The 14,304-nt window shown below is 39.5% G+C and overlaps 1 protein-coding gene across 1 annotated transcript in view; it reads left to right on the top strand.

Moving 5' to 3' along the window:
* Nucleotides 1–14,304, top strand: part of LOC124287917 (dynein axonemal heavy chain 12-like) — a 79,960-nt gene that overhangs the window by 39,159 nt on the left and 26,497 nt on the right. The window contains 16 exon segments of the mRNA XM_046724408.1: nt 29–103; nt 468–555; nt 3,851–3,856; nt 7,738–7,916; nt 8,227–8,419; nt 9,036–9,197; nt 9,316–9,510; nt 9,723–9,856; nt 9,948–10,110; nt 10,442–10,699; nt 10,809–10,940; nt 11,076–11,165; nt 11,519–12,049; nt 12,275–12,420; nt 12,690–12,904; nt 13,671–13,676. Coding sequence (XP_046580364.1) covers nt 29–103; nt 468–555; nt 3,851–3,856; nt 7,738–7,916; nt 8,227–8,419; nt 9,036–9,197; nt 9,316–9,510; nt 9,723–9,856; nt 9,948–10,110; nt 10,442–10,699; nt 10,809–10,940; nt 11,076–11,165; nt 11,519–12,049; nt 12,275–12,420; nt 12,690–12,904; nt 13,671–13,676 — 2,573 coding nt within the window.

Genomic DNA, 14,304 nt, shown 5'->3' with positions numbered 1-14,304 from the left:
TGTGTCTTGGAACATATCATTATTTCAGACTATGGGTGCATGAAGTAATGAGAGTGTTCTACGACCGTCTCACTGACGATAGTGACAGATCATGGCTGTTTAAGTAAGTATTATGTTACATTATGCTTGTGATAATTTTAAACCATTTATTCTGAGATAGATTTGGTCGATAGTGGAACTGTATTACCACCCTTCCACTAAATGAACTCTTCCAATACTCTGATAGATGCTTTCAGCATTTGTATTCAGTCAAGTAACATATAAATGTTTGTTTGCACTGAGCTACTTTCCAGCTTTATGAAGGTGGTCTGTAAATAATCTGGACAAGACAATCCTGTGATTGACATCATGCACATATAAAGATAGTGTTTAGAACTTTGAAGCTGGCTTCCTTGTGAAATATACAAGAATCCATTTAAACCTTCAATTTAAGAAATTATTCTAACAATGTGTGTATGTATTGCCAGGACTGTCGGTAGCTTGGTGAGGGAACACTTCAAGGAGAGCTTTGATGGAGTGTTTGAGCATCTTGCTAATGGTGGAGAGGGTGGCAAGGTAGGTGATTTGTATTGTTGATGTTTGAGTCTAATAATATTTTCATGCTACACTAACATGCTTCATAAACTGCCTCTGTCATGTAACATATAACGTCTTTATATCCATCAACTGGTTCCATTATGTACTCTGAGGCTTCTAGATTGGTGCTCTCTCACCAACACATGCTGTGTACTCTCAGGTTGTGTAGTATATAGAACTACATTTATTCTTTACTTGGACGAATCTTTACCTTCTTGTTGACTGGGAATAAATCTGACATGTATATGTGTATGCTCTATGTAAAGGTTCTGTCAGATATTGTAAAGCATCACTATAGATGTAAAATATTTGATTATGTATATGTTGAAAAAGAATTTAAGCTTCTTTAAAAATTGCAAAGAAAAGATTGATTTTGAGGTGAATTATCTGTCTTTTATGTTTAAAGCTCATGAACAATTGAACAAGCTTGGTCTGTAAGGTCTGCTTTTGATAGTTAACTCATTAAGCCCAAGAGCCCCATCACTACTCAACCCCTGGAAGCCCTCGCTGATTGCCCACTCTCTGTGCCGAGACTAATTAGTGCTAGTCACACCTGATTTCCCTGGCAGGTTTCGGGGATGACAGGAAACTGTCTAGTCGTACAAACAAGTCCTGATTGTTTAATTGTGTCGTAAAGATATATGTTGAAAGAAATCAGGTGTGAATACATGTTGTGTATTGCAAGCTTTAGGTAATTTTATTGCAAGTTTCTCTTGTAGACCTTTTGTCGGCTTGTACATTTATATTTTATCACAATATGCATACACATGTATTCTTTGTATGTAACAGATGAGACACACGCTAACAAATTCTCTCTCTTATATCATTGTGTGAGGTTTAAATTTACAAAACATCTATGACAATGACATACTGTAAAGAAGAATTTACGTTATAATCTTCGACGAAAATAGCGGTTTTGCCGATACATTTCTAGTGTTTACGAATTATTTTAATGAAAGTACTATAACGCTAGTCTGTGACTAGCACAAAGCACATTCATAGCATTGCACTTTATTTCATACAGATTTAATGCAGAAAACATACGTGACCATACAAACATACATATACAAAATGTATACTACATATTCCTTGCATAGACATAAAACAAAGAGTCACATGATAGGGCGTCATCAAATTTCCTGAATAGAACGTTCGGTATCTCAACTGTTCAATGTAGTGGCTGGTCATATGTTATCTGCACCAATCAGATATCATGAGATACCTGTCACAGAGGAAAGGACAGGTGATGGGCGTGGCTTAAATTTCTGAAGAGCACGCTTTGGTCACTCAGCAGCTTGGATAGAGATTGGTTATTGGCTATATCCTTGACCAGTCGATATGCTGGGTTTCGGCTTTATCAACTCAAGCTATCATGTAACAGTTTGTGTATTGTAAACATACACACTGGTAATGATGTATGAAATATACACATAAGACAAATAGGAGTAGATAGTCACTTTGGCGAGTTTATTTGTCCTCATTTTAGTGTTTTTCGATAAGTAAAACAAAGCGATTGAAATCCAACCACTGAGTAGAGGTAGTATTTATTTTCATATACATTATATGCACACAACTAGTAAATAAAACATAATGGTTTGCTGTACATGTAAATATAATCTTCACCTTGATACTGAATGACTATCCAAACTAGAGTACACGCGATTACAGAATTCACGAGGTGACACTATACTGAATTATTATAGTGTATAAACTTGCAGTTGACACCCCCACCCCCAATATTTATGAAGGTGGGCATGCCTATATCTTTACTGAATGCAAACGAGGTTCATAAGATTACAGATGTGCATGCATGTATAAACATCACAGAGAGGGGCGTGACTCCATAAAGCAAGATGTCCAATGATATAACAGCGCATCTGTTTATTTTACACTTGTCACGGACAAACCTTTCAACAAGGACGTAACTACATATGCATTCTACCGAGGCTGTTATTTCAAGGTCGAAAGAGGCGTTCAATTATCTCATTACTGTAATCTGCTTGAATGATTATACGCATGTGTATTGATACCGTAACTGATATACTATCCAGCTTTTATTGACGATGGATCAATAGAGACTGAGTTGATTGATACACGTGATAATTGCACTGGATTGGATAATTACACAGATCAAATACAAATGTTTTACAGAATGCTCATGTAAATTGCATAGAAAACTGACAATTCAAATCAACATGAAACTTTCAACAGCTTGAACAAAAATGCTTGAAATACCTTTGTATGGCTTACATGTAATAACTTATGATATTACTTCTGTCCATGTGTGACAATGTTTTGAATTACCAACTTACTGTCTTTTGTAACAAACGTAGTAAAACATTTCATTGTTGTAATAACACTGACATGAATATATGTATTCGATGCAAAGACGCGACTTATCACTTTATATTCGCTTAGGTAACATTACGAACTTTAGATTATGGAAAACAACTAGTTACAATTCAGTAAACTTCAAATTAGTAAGTTCAATTATGTTTAATCTATTCGTGCTAGGATGTATAATTACTTGTTTTGGTATACGAAACATGACAACGTAATGATGCCTAAAAAGTAAATTCAAACTATTCTATTGTGTTTGAATTCTTTGTATGTCCTTGAAATTTCGTATATTGTTTCCTATTTATTAGGTAGTTGAAGGAAATATAATTTTTAGTAACCTCTAAACCATTACATCTAATTCAATCAAGGTGCATACGAAGTATTTTAGTATCCATTCCCAAGGAAGAGTACCAGGCACTTACCTCTGTAAAAACATCATAATCCCCTTTCTCGCCAACATGTGTTCATTTGCTAAACGCTGTACAAGCATATGATAATGATTAGCAATTGTTATCAAAACACTTTAAATACTTCTTCTGATTGATACTAAAGGTGGGATCTCTCGTAAGAAAAGCTAACATTTGCTCAGTACTGCTAAATTGGTTGAAATAATATGTACAGTGCGATTTTTAAAAGTACAACACACATGTGCGTCTCTCGCTGAATAAGAGGTGCTTTCTGTTGACGACTGTATGGGGCTCTCGCTGTGAGAAACTGCTAATTACCTGCCCCATAAACACGTCACTCGCTGTGAGGAGCTGATTTATTTGCCCCATATATGTGTCTCTCGGCCTTAATGAGTTAAACAAGACCGAACTGTAACAATTCATGGGGAAACATGCTCCCTGTGACCTCTGGCAGAATCTTTGTAGTCATGAACCATTGCTCATAGTGTGTTCCGTGCTGTAACTCTGTAACAAATTCTCTGTTACAGGAAGAGGTATATGTCTACTCGGTGTTTCATTCCTGTTTCTATCCTGTTTTTTTCTCCCTCCTTAACCTTGCATGTTGTTGAGATTTTATTCCAGGTTGGAAGTAATAACTTTCTCAGGATGTACGATATACTTACATGAGTGTACAATACACATGAATGCATGTCAGCCGTAGATCACAGGAGTGAATCAACAACACAAGTGTCAACATGCTTGTAGATATCTTGTAAAATAACACAGGTGTTGACATGCTGGGACATTGCTTGTATATAGCACAGGTGTCAACATGCTGGTACATTGCTTGTGTATAACACAGGTGTCAATATGCTTGTACACTGCCTGTATATGACACAGGTGTCAACATGCTGGTACATTGGCCATATATAACACAGGTGTCAATATGCTAGTACATTGTCTATATATAACACAGGTGTCAATATGCTGGTACATTGTCCATGTATAACACAGGTGTCAATATGCTAGTACATATATAACACAGGTGTCAACATGCTATAGTACTGTCGGAAATAGAAAAAAACTGTATTTTCTCATTTATCTCTACAATTTATGTAGTTGATATGTGAAAGTGTGAAATATCTGTTAAACTAATTTTGGCCTAACAACAGTCTCGGTGGTAGAGAGATAGGAAACGGAGAAAAAGGACTTTACTGAGGGGAAATTAGTGCAGAAATGAGCAATGCAGTTTTTTTTACTAAGTCCAAAAAGACTTATTTGGAACAGGCAATGGCTTTATGCAAATTAATGTGCGACGATATTGTATTACAAAGGACACTTTTTAAATGCCCAATTTGAAATTAGACGTAGATTCATTATAAACGATAGCTGACGTAAAAAATAATAACTTTTATGCCGAAACTATTAAGGATGTAGCTACCATGCAGTCTCACTGTCACTATAAAAAGAAACAGCTAGGAGGGGCCGTCTCAAAAGCAAAACCTGGGGTCGGGCTTGGGGATAGAGATATCAGTTAAGATAAGATAATCCTTTAGGGCAATTATACTGGGGAGGTACACAGCACGTCATAACAATTTACAAATAATATCCAGTCCTGTCGATCTTCGGGTCGTCGTGCCACCTATATACTACGATGCATTTCGATGGTTTTCGGGTATCATACTCTTTAACATATCTCAACATAAACTATATGAAACTATATGAAAGAAAGACACGTAAGATGTTAATCAATAGATGAGACATAGTCAACACACATGAAAAAGCACAAAATATCTTTGAGATGACCCCTTGTGCCTGTAGGCAGCACGTGCATTTAATGCCAGGTGAGTCGACGGTCCGTCGTCATATATTGTCCATATATAACACAGGTGTCAACATGCTGGTACACTGTCCATGTATAACACAGGTGTCAACATGCTGGTATATTGTCCATATAAAACACAGGTGTCAACATGCTGGTACATTGTCCATATATAACACAGGTGTCAACATGCTGGTACATTGTCCATATATAACACAGGTGTCAACATGCTGGTACATTGTCCATATATAACACAGGTGTCAACATGCTGGTACATTGTCCATATATAACACAGGTGTCAACATGCTGGCATATTGTCCATATATAACACAGGTGTCAGCATGCCGGTACATTGTCCATATATAACACAGGTGTCAACATGCTGGTACATTGTCCATATATAACACAGGTGTCAGTATGCTGGTACATTGTCCATATATAACACAGGTGTCAACATGCTGGTATATTGTCCGTATATAACACAGGTGTCAATATGCTGGTATATTGTCCATAAATAACACAGGTGTCAGCATGCCGGTACATTGTCCATATATAACACAGGTGTCAGTATGCTGGTATATTGTCCATATATAACACAGGTGTCAGCATGCCGGTACATTGTCCATATATAACACAGGTGTCAGTATGCTGGTATATTGTCCATAAATAACACAGGTGTCAGCATGCCGGTACATTGTCCATATATAACACAGGTGTCAACATGCTGGTATATTGTCCGTATATAACACAGGTGTCAATATGCTGGTATATTGTCCATAAATAACACAGGTGTCAGCATGCCGGTACATTGTCCATATATAACACAGGTGTCAATATGCTGGTACATTGTCCATATATAACACAGGTGTCAACATGCTGGTACATTGTCCATATATAACACAGGTGTCAACATGCTGGTATATTGTCCATATAAAACACAGGTGTCAACATGCTGGTACATTGTCCATATATAACACAGGTGTCAACATGCTGGTACATTGTCCATATATAACACAGGTGTCAATATGCTGGTACATTGTCCATATATAACACAGGTGTCAACATGCTGGTACATTGTCCATATATAACACAGGTGTCAACATGCTGGCATATTGTCCATATATAACACAGGTGTCAGCATGCCGGTACATTGTCCATATATAACACAGGTGTCAACATGCTGGTACATTGTCCATATATAACACAGGTGTCAGTATGCTGGTACATTGTCCATATATAACACAGGTGTCAACAAGCTGGTATATTGTCCGTATATAACACAGGTGTCAATATGCTGGTATATTGTCCATAAATAACACAGGTGTCAGCATGCCGGTACATTGTCCATATATAACACAGGTGTCAGTATGCTGGTATATTGTCCATATATAACACAGGTGTCAGCATGCCGGTACATTGTCCATATATAACACAGGTGTCAGTATGCTGGTATATTGTCCATAAATAACACAGGTGTCAGTATGCTGGTACATTGTCCATATATAACACAGGTGTCAACATGCTGGTATATTGTCCGTATATAACACAGGTGTCAATATGCTGGTATATTGTCCATAAATAACACAGGTGTCAGCATGCCGGTACATTGTCCATATATAACACAGGTGTCAGTATGCTGGTATATTGTCCATATATAACACAGGTGTCAGCATGCCGGTACATTGTCCATATATAACACAGGTGTCAGTATGCTGGTATATTGTCCATAAATAACACAGGTGTCAACATGCCGGTACATTGTCCATATATAACACAGGTGTCAGTATGCTAGTACATTGCTTGTATATAACACAGGTGTCAACATGCTGGTATATTGTCCATATATAACACAGGTGTCAGTATGCTAGTACATTGCTTGTATATAACACAGGTGTCAGCATGCCGGTACATTGCCTTAAATTAACAGTGCTTTCTGTATTGCTTTAGTACATGTGAGTAAACAGTAGCTAGCATTCTAGACATTAAGGTAGCAATCATTCTGACAGATAGAATAGACAGCATTACTATTGAAACAAACAGCAATCAACATCTAGTTTTATCAATAAATACTTTTCTGGTTGAAAAATGCATGATTTTGAACACTTTCCAGATCATTTCTTGTTTATTGATATTTGAGTCACTTTGGAAGTTTCATGTTTATTTCATTCACAGAATATTTTTACTTTGGTTGTCAACTCTAGAGGTTCTTGTGTGTTACACAACATATTCCACCTGCACCAGCAGTTGGGGGCGAACACATAGCACTAGACTAGATTCCACCTCCAGTTAATTAACTCTGAGCTGTATTTCAGGCTGCCCAAACCGTCAGGCTTGCAAAAACTCTTTTCAAACGTAAAATACAGAAAACAGCTGTGGTCGATATTTTCTCAAATGATGTTCATGTAATTTGGTTTCTTTTATTTGCATAATTATTGTTTTCAATAACAGTACAGAATATGTAAATAGTCCGTAAAGTTTCTTTAAAAACTAATGATAAAATCTGATAATTCTCTTCGAAGATAAGGACTATTAGTAAATCCTTTTATATGAATATAAAGTTACGGATTTTGACCTGAAATGTGTAAGGGATGCTGATAGTATGTTTAACTACAGGTACAAGAGCAAGACCTGCGGAGTTTGATGTTTGGGGACTACATGAACCCTGATGCAGAGACGGAGGAGAGGGTGTACGAGGAGGTCAAGTCGCTGGATGAGTTTTACCGAGTGGTGGAGCAGTGTCTGGAGGAGTACAACAACACCCACAAGACCCGGATGAACCTCGTCATCTTCAGGTACAGATGCTCCCTCACAACCAGGGTGACGCAGTACCTTAGTTTTGAGTGAAGAGTCAGTGTTTGTTAATGCCACAGTTTTCATGGTTCCAGTTTTTATGTGGCTGAAATAGTTTTGTCTGGACCTAATAATCCAGGGACTGAAAGCATGAGCTACAAGTGACGTCACACCAGCCTACCAATTCTGAACATACAGTCATCTTTAGTTATCTATTACTCCTAGCATAGAATATTCTTCCCAGGAGTCCTCATGGTGAGAAGTATGTTGTGCTGTTTGTTGTAGTTAACATAGTGATTGTTGTGTCAACAGATATGTATTGGAGCACCTGTCCCGCATCTGTCGTATTCTGCGTGTGCCGGGTGGCAATGCCCTGCTAGTGGGGGTGGGGGGCAGTGGACGACAGTCGTTGACCAGGCTAGCCACAGCTATGGCTGGCTACAGCATCTTCCAGCCCGAGATCTCCAAGAACTATGGCAAGACGGAGTGGAGGGAAGATCTCAAGGTAGGACATATAGCACTGAAAGTGTACTGATGTGAATATACTGAAACTTTGTTCATCATGGTATCATGGGGTAATTAACTATTGTTATTGTTTCATATGAGGTATCTGCATCTAGTTGATGAACTCAGGGTCATGGGTAGAAAAAAGTAGTGTTTTCCTTGCCTTGAACATGAGCATGTGCATTTCCTATGGAGGATACAGTTTGCTTCACGACTAATTGATATGTTGGCAGTGAAGAGAATATCTTCTCAATTTTCTTTTAAGTTTACAGCCAGAACAGGATTTTATGGCTTTCATGTAAGAGAAGTAATATTCTTAGGAATGCACTCATAGACAATGATTGCAAATGTTTGCTTGATTCCTACAGCTTTTGTGCTATTTCTGTTAGTAAAATATTGATTTCCACAGCTGTAATGTTAAGATGTATTATACCACTAGTCTTCTACAAGTTGAGTTTGAGAGGTTGAGGTTGACATTGTGATGAAATATTTTGGGTCTAATTCCCATGAGTATGTTTGATATGCTTGTATATCTAGTCTATGGATATATGGGTGTCTATGTACATGGGAGTCCCATACTTGAGTACAACTGACCACTCTGTGGTTGCCTGCTACAGAGCCTGCTGAAGAGTGCTGGAGCCATGGGCAAGACGACAGTGTTCCTCATCACAGACACACAGATCAAGGAAGAATCATTCCTTGAGGACATCGACAACCTCCTCAACACAGGAGAAGTGCCCAACCTCTTTCCCACAGACGAGAAGGCTGAGATCATGGAGGTGTGTGTTTGAACAACTTACTGTTTTACTCATGATAACTGATAGTTGGGATGGACTGGATTGCTGTATATCCGTAACGTACCTCCTCTAACATGTTGGTGATATTTTCTGTCTGTAGGTTGTTCGGCCGTTTGCTCAAGCAGGAGACAAGAACGCTGACTTCAGCCCCCTGGCCTTGTTTGCCTTCTTTGTGAACCGCTGTAAAGAGAATCTTCACATCATGATCGCCTTCAGCCCCATCGGCGACGCCTTCCGCAACAGACTGAGGCAGTTCCCTTCCTTAATCAACTGCTGCACCATCGATTGGTTCCAGGTGAGTAGAGTCAGATGTTTCCAGCCCACTGGATTAGGCTTGTACTCTCCAGTATCGAAGTACTATGTAAGTGATTCTTTTTGTTCCTGATACTTGATGGTTTTTCCATCTTTGTTTTCAAAATATATATTGAAATATCTTATCACCTGCTTTGAGTGTAATTTGGACAGATGGTGATGAATAGGTTTTCAGACGTGTTTCTTGTGTTGTAGCCATGGCCAGAAGATGCCCTGGAGAGAGTGGCCAACAAGTTCCTGGAAGATGCTGAGATTGAGGACCAGCAGAAATCTGACTCTGTCTTCATCTGCAAGTACTTCCACCAGAGTGTGCGGGAACTCTCAGAAAAGTGAGTCAAGGGGAAATGTTCCTGGTATAAGTTACAACATCTGTTTCCGATAATGGATATAAGGTATTCACACTGGGTGTTGTATTTCCAGATTCCTGGACGAGCAAGGCCGGCACAACTACGTGACACCGACCTCCTACCTGGAGCTCATCTACTCTTTCAAACTGCTTCTGGGCAAGAAGCAGGATGAGACTATGAAGGCCAAGAAGAGATATGTTGTTGGTCTAGAGAAGCTGGCCTTTGCTGCGTCTCAGGTTAGTTTACAAGCTTTCCTTTAATCAAAAGTCTCCCAAATATTTCAAGGATGTAGCAGGTAAACAAAGACATGTGAATCTAGCAAGCTTAAATAATTAGTCAAGTCAAGAATTATTCTAGCATCGGTTACTGGTAACATATTCTCCTCAGGAAATTATGGCTCTTAGGAATGGATCCCATACCTGTCCTTGTGAGTTTCACAAAAGTGAAGACAACTCCTCCATCTTTCCTCCAACATGAAATTGTAGAATTCAGCATGCTACACAAGTCACTTGAGACTTGACACTAGTTATATACTCCAATAGACTTTGTACTGACTGTCTCCTCCAGGTGGCCACGATGCAGAAGGAGCTGGAGGAACTACAACCACAGCTGGTGAAGAGCTCAGAGGAGAATGAGAAAATGATTGTAGTCATTGAGAAGGAGTCGAAGGAGGTAGAGGTGACGAGTCAAACGGTGAAGGCTGATGAGGCAGTGGCCAATGAGCAGGCAGCAGCAGCCCAGGCTCTGAAGGATGAATGTGAGGCTGACCTGGCTGAGGCTCTCCCTGCCCTGGAGGCTGCTCTGGCTGCCCTGGACACTCTCAAGGTGGGTATGTGGAGATTGGATAACTACATCAAACTGACAGTTTAGTGCTGTGAAGTAAGCTCTCTATTTCAATGGGTGTTTCAGGCATGTTTCAATATATCTATTTCAGTCATCTGAAATTACGATTGTGAAGTCCATGAAGAACCCTCCCAATGGAGTGAAGGTTGTGATGGCTGCTGTATGTATCATGAAAGACATCAAGCCAGACAAGATCAATGACCCTGACAAGCCAGGGCAGAAGGTAAGACTTTACATGCTGTAAACTGAGACGCAGTAATAACCATATGTGTATGTGTCCTGTTAGCTAACCTTACAATTTGATGTACGTGACATCCTGAGTTCATGTATCTGTCATCTCTCATGTTATCTGTCACAGATCATGGACTACTGGGGGCCTTCCAAAAAGCTGCTGAATGACATGAACTTCCTCAACATGCTCAAAGTATATGACAAGGACAACATCGCTGTGAGTATCTTTTCTTCCAAAATGAAGACATTGTTGGTAGCCTGGTGGTTAGAGCATTCGTTCATCACTCCGAAGAACCATTTGATTTCCCACATGGGTACATTGTATGAGACCCATTTCTGTTTTCTCCCTTGAGGATATTGCTAGAATATTGCTAAAAGCAGTATATCTTTCAGAATGTTATTTGAAAATGGAATTTTCCATTTTTTACCAGTTTATTGACCAGCAATGCCATTGATTTATATGCCGACACAGAAGTGGAAGATGACTGATGTCTCATGAACTATTCTGCCAGACACTTGTAGAGTGTGTCACTGATAACTTATTCATTGTCTAAATTTTCTGCCTCACAGCCTCACATCATGCAGAAGATCAGGAAGGAGTATATTGGTAACCCTGAGTTTGACCCCGCCAAGGTCGCCAATGCTTCATCTGCTGCAGAGGGTCTGTGTAAATGGATCCTGGCCATGGAGATCTATGACAGAGTTGCCAAAGTTGTTGCACCAAAGAAAGCTAAGCTGGCAGAAGCTGAAGATGAACTGAAAAAGACCATGGACTTGTTGAATGAAAAGAGGGCAGAACTTGCTGCCGTGGAGAAACGTCTGGCCGATCTGAAGTCCACATTCCAGGAAATGACGGAGAAGAAGGAGAGGCTGTCTTCCCAGGTCGACCTGTGTGGGAAGAAGTTAGTCAGGGCTGAGAAGTTGATCGGAGGACTGGGTGGTGAGAAGGATCGGTGGACAGTGGCTGCCAACAACCTGCAACAGATCTACAACAACCTACTGGGCGATGTCCTCATTTCTGCTGGAGTCATTGCCTACCTCGGTCCCTTCACGTCTGCATTTAGGGAGTCCTGCACAACTAACTGGGTCAAAATATGTACTGTGAGTAGTCATGGTTTCTCCAGTCCTTTATCATGCTGTTATAGGTTTTTCACAACATTATAATTTCAACTTAATTCAAATTCAAGAAAAATTTGTTTTTACCAACACCAAGGTTTGATTGTGAACAGGACAAGTTTTGTCTAAAGTACTGCTGTTGTCTGATTTTTACATTTTTGAGTTTGTCAAATCAAGGTTTATTTTGTGAACTTGTTCTGGTGTTAACAGGAGAAGAAGATTCCATGTTCAGGGGACTTCTCCCTCAGTAAGACTCTTGGGGAGCTTATTAAGATCCAAGCCTGGAACATCGCTGGCCTTCCTAAAGATAGCTTCTCCATAGACAATGGTGTCATTGTGGCCAACTCCAGGAGATGGTGAGTTCAACTTTTAGCTCCATGTGGAGTCTTTACTTATTTTCCCCGAAACTCTGTCTAAAACCCTGTCTAATAAGTTTCTGTTGAACAATCAGCAGCTTCTTGTAAGAGGCGACAAATGGGACTGGGACTTGGTTGATACATGTCATCATGTCTCAGTTGCCCTGATTGATGCTCATAGTATTGATCAGTGGATTGTCTGGTCTTGGTGTTTATTCTCACCGTTATATTGCTGTAAAACTGAACTGACACTCTCAGCTATATTGCAGGCCGCTGATGATTGACCCTCAGGGTCAGGCCAACAAGTGGGTGAAGAACTCCGAGAAGGACAGCAACCTGTCCGTCATCAAACTGACTGATGCCGACTACATGAGGACACTGGAGAACTGCATCTCCTTTGGGAACCCCCTACTGCTGGAGAACGTTGCGGAAGAGCTGGATCCATCCCTGGAGCCCCTGCTGCTGAAACAGACATTCAAACAAGGTCAGTTCTTGTTGCTGGGTCTCACATGTATTTCCTTTTCTCATAGTACTAATTAAGTTGCGTTTCTGGTAGAAATTAAGAATGATTTTTGCAATTGTAATTTGTTTTGTAAGTTTCAGAGATGATTTATACATGTTAAATATGCAGGTAATGATTTAAGGTAGGAATCTTGTTCTATACAGTGAAACCTTGTGAACATGTAGCACTTTTGCCATCAGTTATTCAGGTTTGGAGAGGGTGCTGTTGGTAGGTTTGTCCAGATATGCAGTGTCAGATAGCAAATGACCAATGACTAAAGCAGGGTCAGATGGTGGGGTGGGGTAGCTTAGTGGTTAAAGTGTTCGCCCATCACACCTATGCTGAAAGTATATGACAAGGAGAACATTGCAGTGATTATCTTTTCCTCCAGAATGGGACATTGGGGTAGCCTAGTGGTTAAAGTGTTAACATTCCCCACATGGGTACAATGTGTGAAGCCCATTTCTAGTGTCACCAGCCATGATATTGCTGGAATTTTGCTAAAAGCACCATAAAACCCAACTCACTCACTCACTTAGATAGTATTGAGTAATCAGAGACTATATCTTGTGATTTATGTTCTCTTCTGTAATAAAGGGTCCTGTCAGTGCCATGATCTCACACTTTAATTAATTGGTTATATCGACATATCTGTATTCATAAGGTTTCACTGTATGATATTTAGCAATGAATTTGTCATTGTGAAAATTATTAATGTATATGTGACTTTTATTTTTTCTGAAACCAGTGTCGGGTATGAAGCTATCAGATTATATTCTCAAATTTATGAGCTTTTTCCTTTCTGTGATCTTCTCTCCTGATCTGTTACTTCTGTATTTGGTAACCCATAGTAGACGATGAGGGTAAGACCATTAGCACACCATGTCTATATCTTGTACTTCACCCTGTACTCCACTCACAGACTGCTACATACAGTATACATTAGATAGATCTCAGCATATACTTAGCTAACAATTATTGCTTCTTTTAAATCAAGATTTCTCTCCATTTAACAAACATCACTCTGCTTTTAATTTGTCATATCTATGAATATTCTTGGGAAAATAGGTACCCAGTACTCATACCTGTTGTCAGTACCTTAAACTGTGGATTGGGTGGCTGCCCACTGACAGTGTGGGTCATTGCTCGTGCTATGAGACTGCTGTCAGCCCATTGTGATACAGCTGTAGTAATGCTGACTGTATGACATACTGTAGTACATTGGAGTGTCATATCTTGTAGCAAGTAGTAGGGATTCAGTTAACTTTGTATCATGTATTTTCTTCTTAGGGACTATCAGATAATTTTATATTCATATTGATGTATACGTAGTAGGAGACATTTTCATCTTTCATAGATCAGCCTGAGCGGTCAAACAAGAT

The sequence above is a fragment of the Haliotis rubra genome, unplaced genomic scaffold (genome assembly GCF_003918875.1).
Source record: "Haliotis rubra isolate DU_JTF1 unplaced genomic scaffold, ASM391887v1 Scf111, whole genome shotgun sequence".
In the NCBI taxonomy this organism is placed as follows: Eukaryota; Metazoa; Mollusca; class Gastropoda; order Lepetellida; family Haliotidae; genus Haliotis; species Haliotis rubra.
This window is presented reverse-complemented; position numbering and strand designations above follow the sequence as displayed.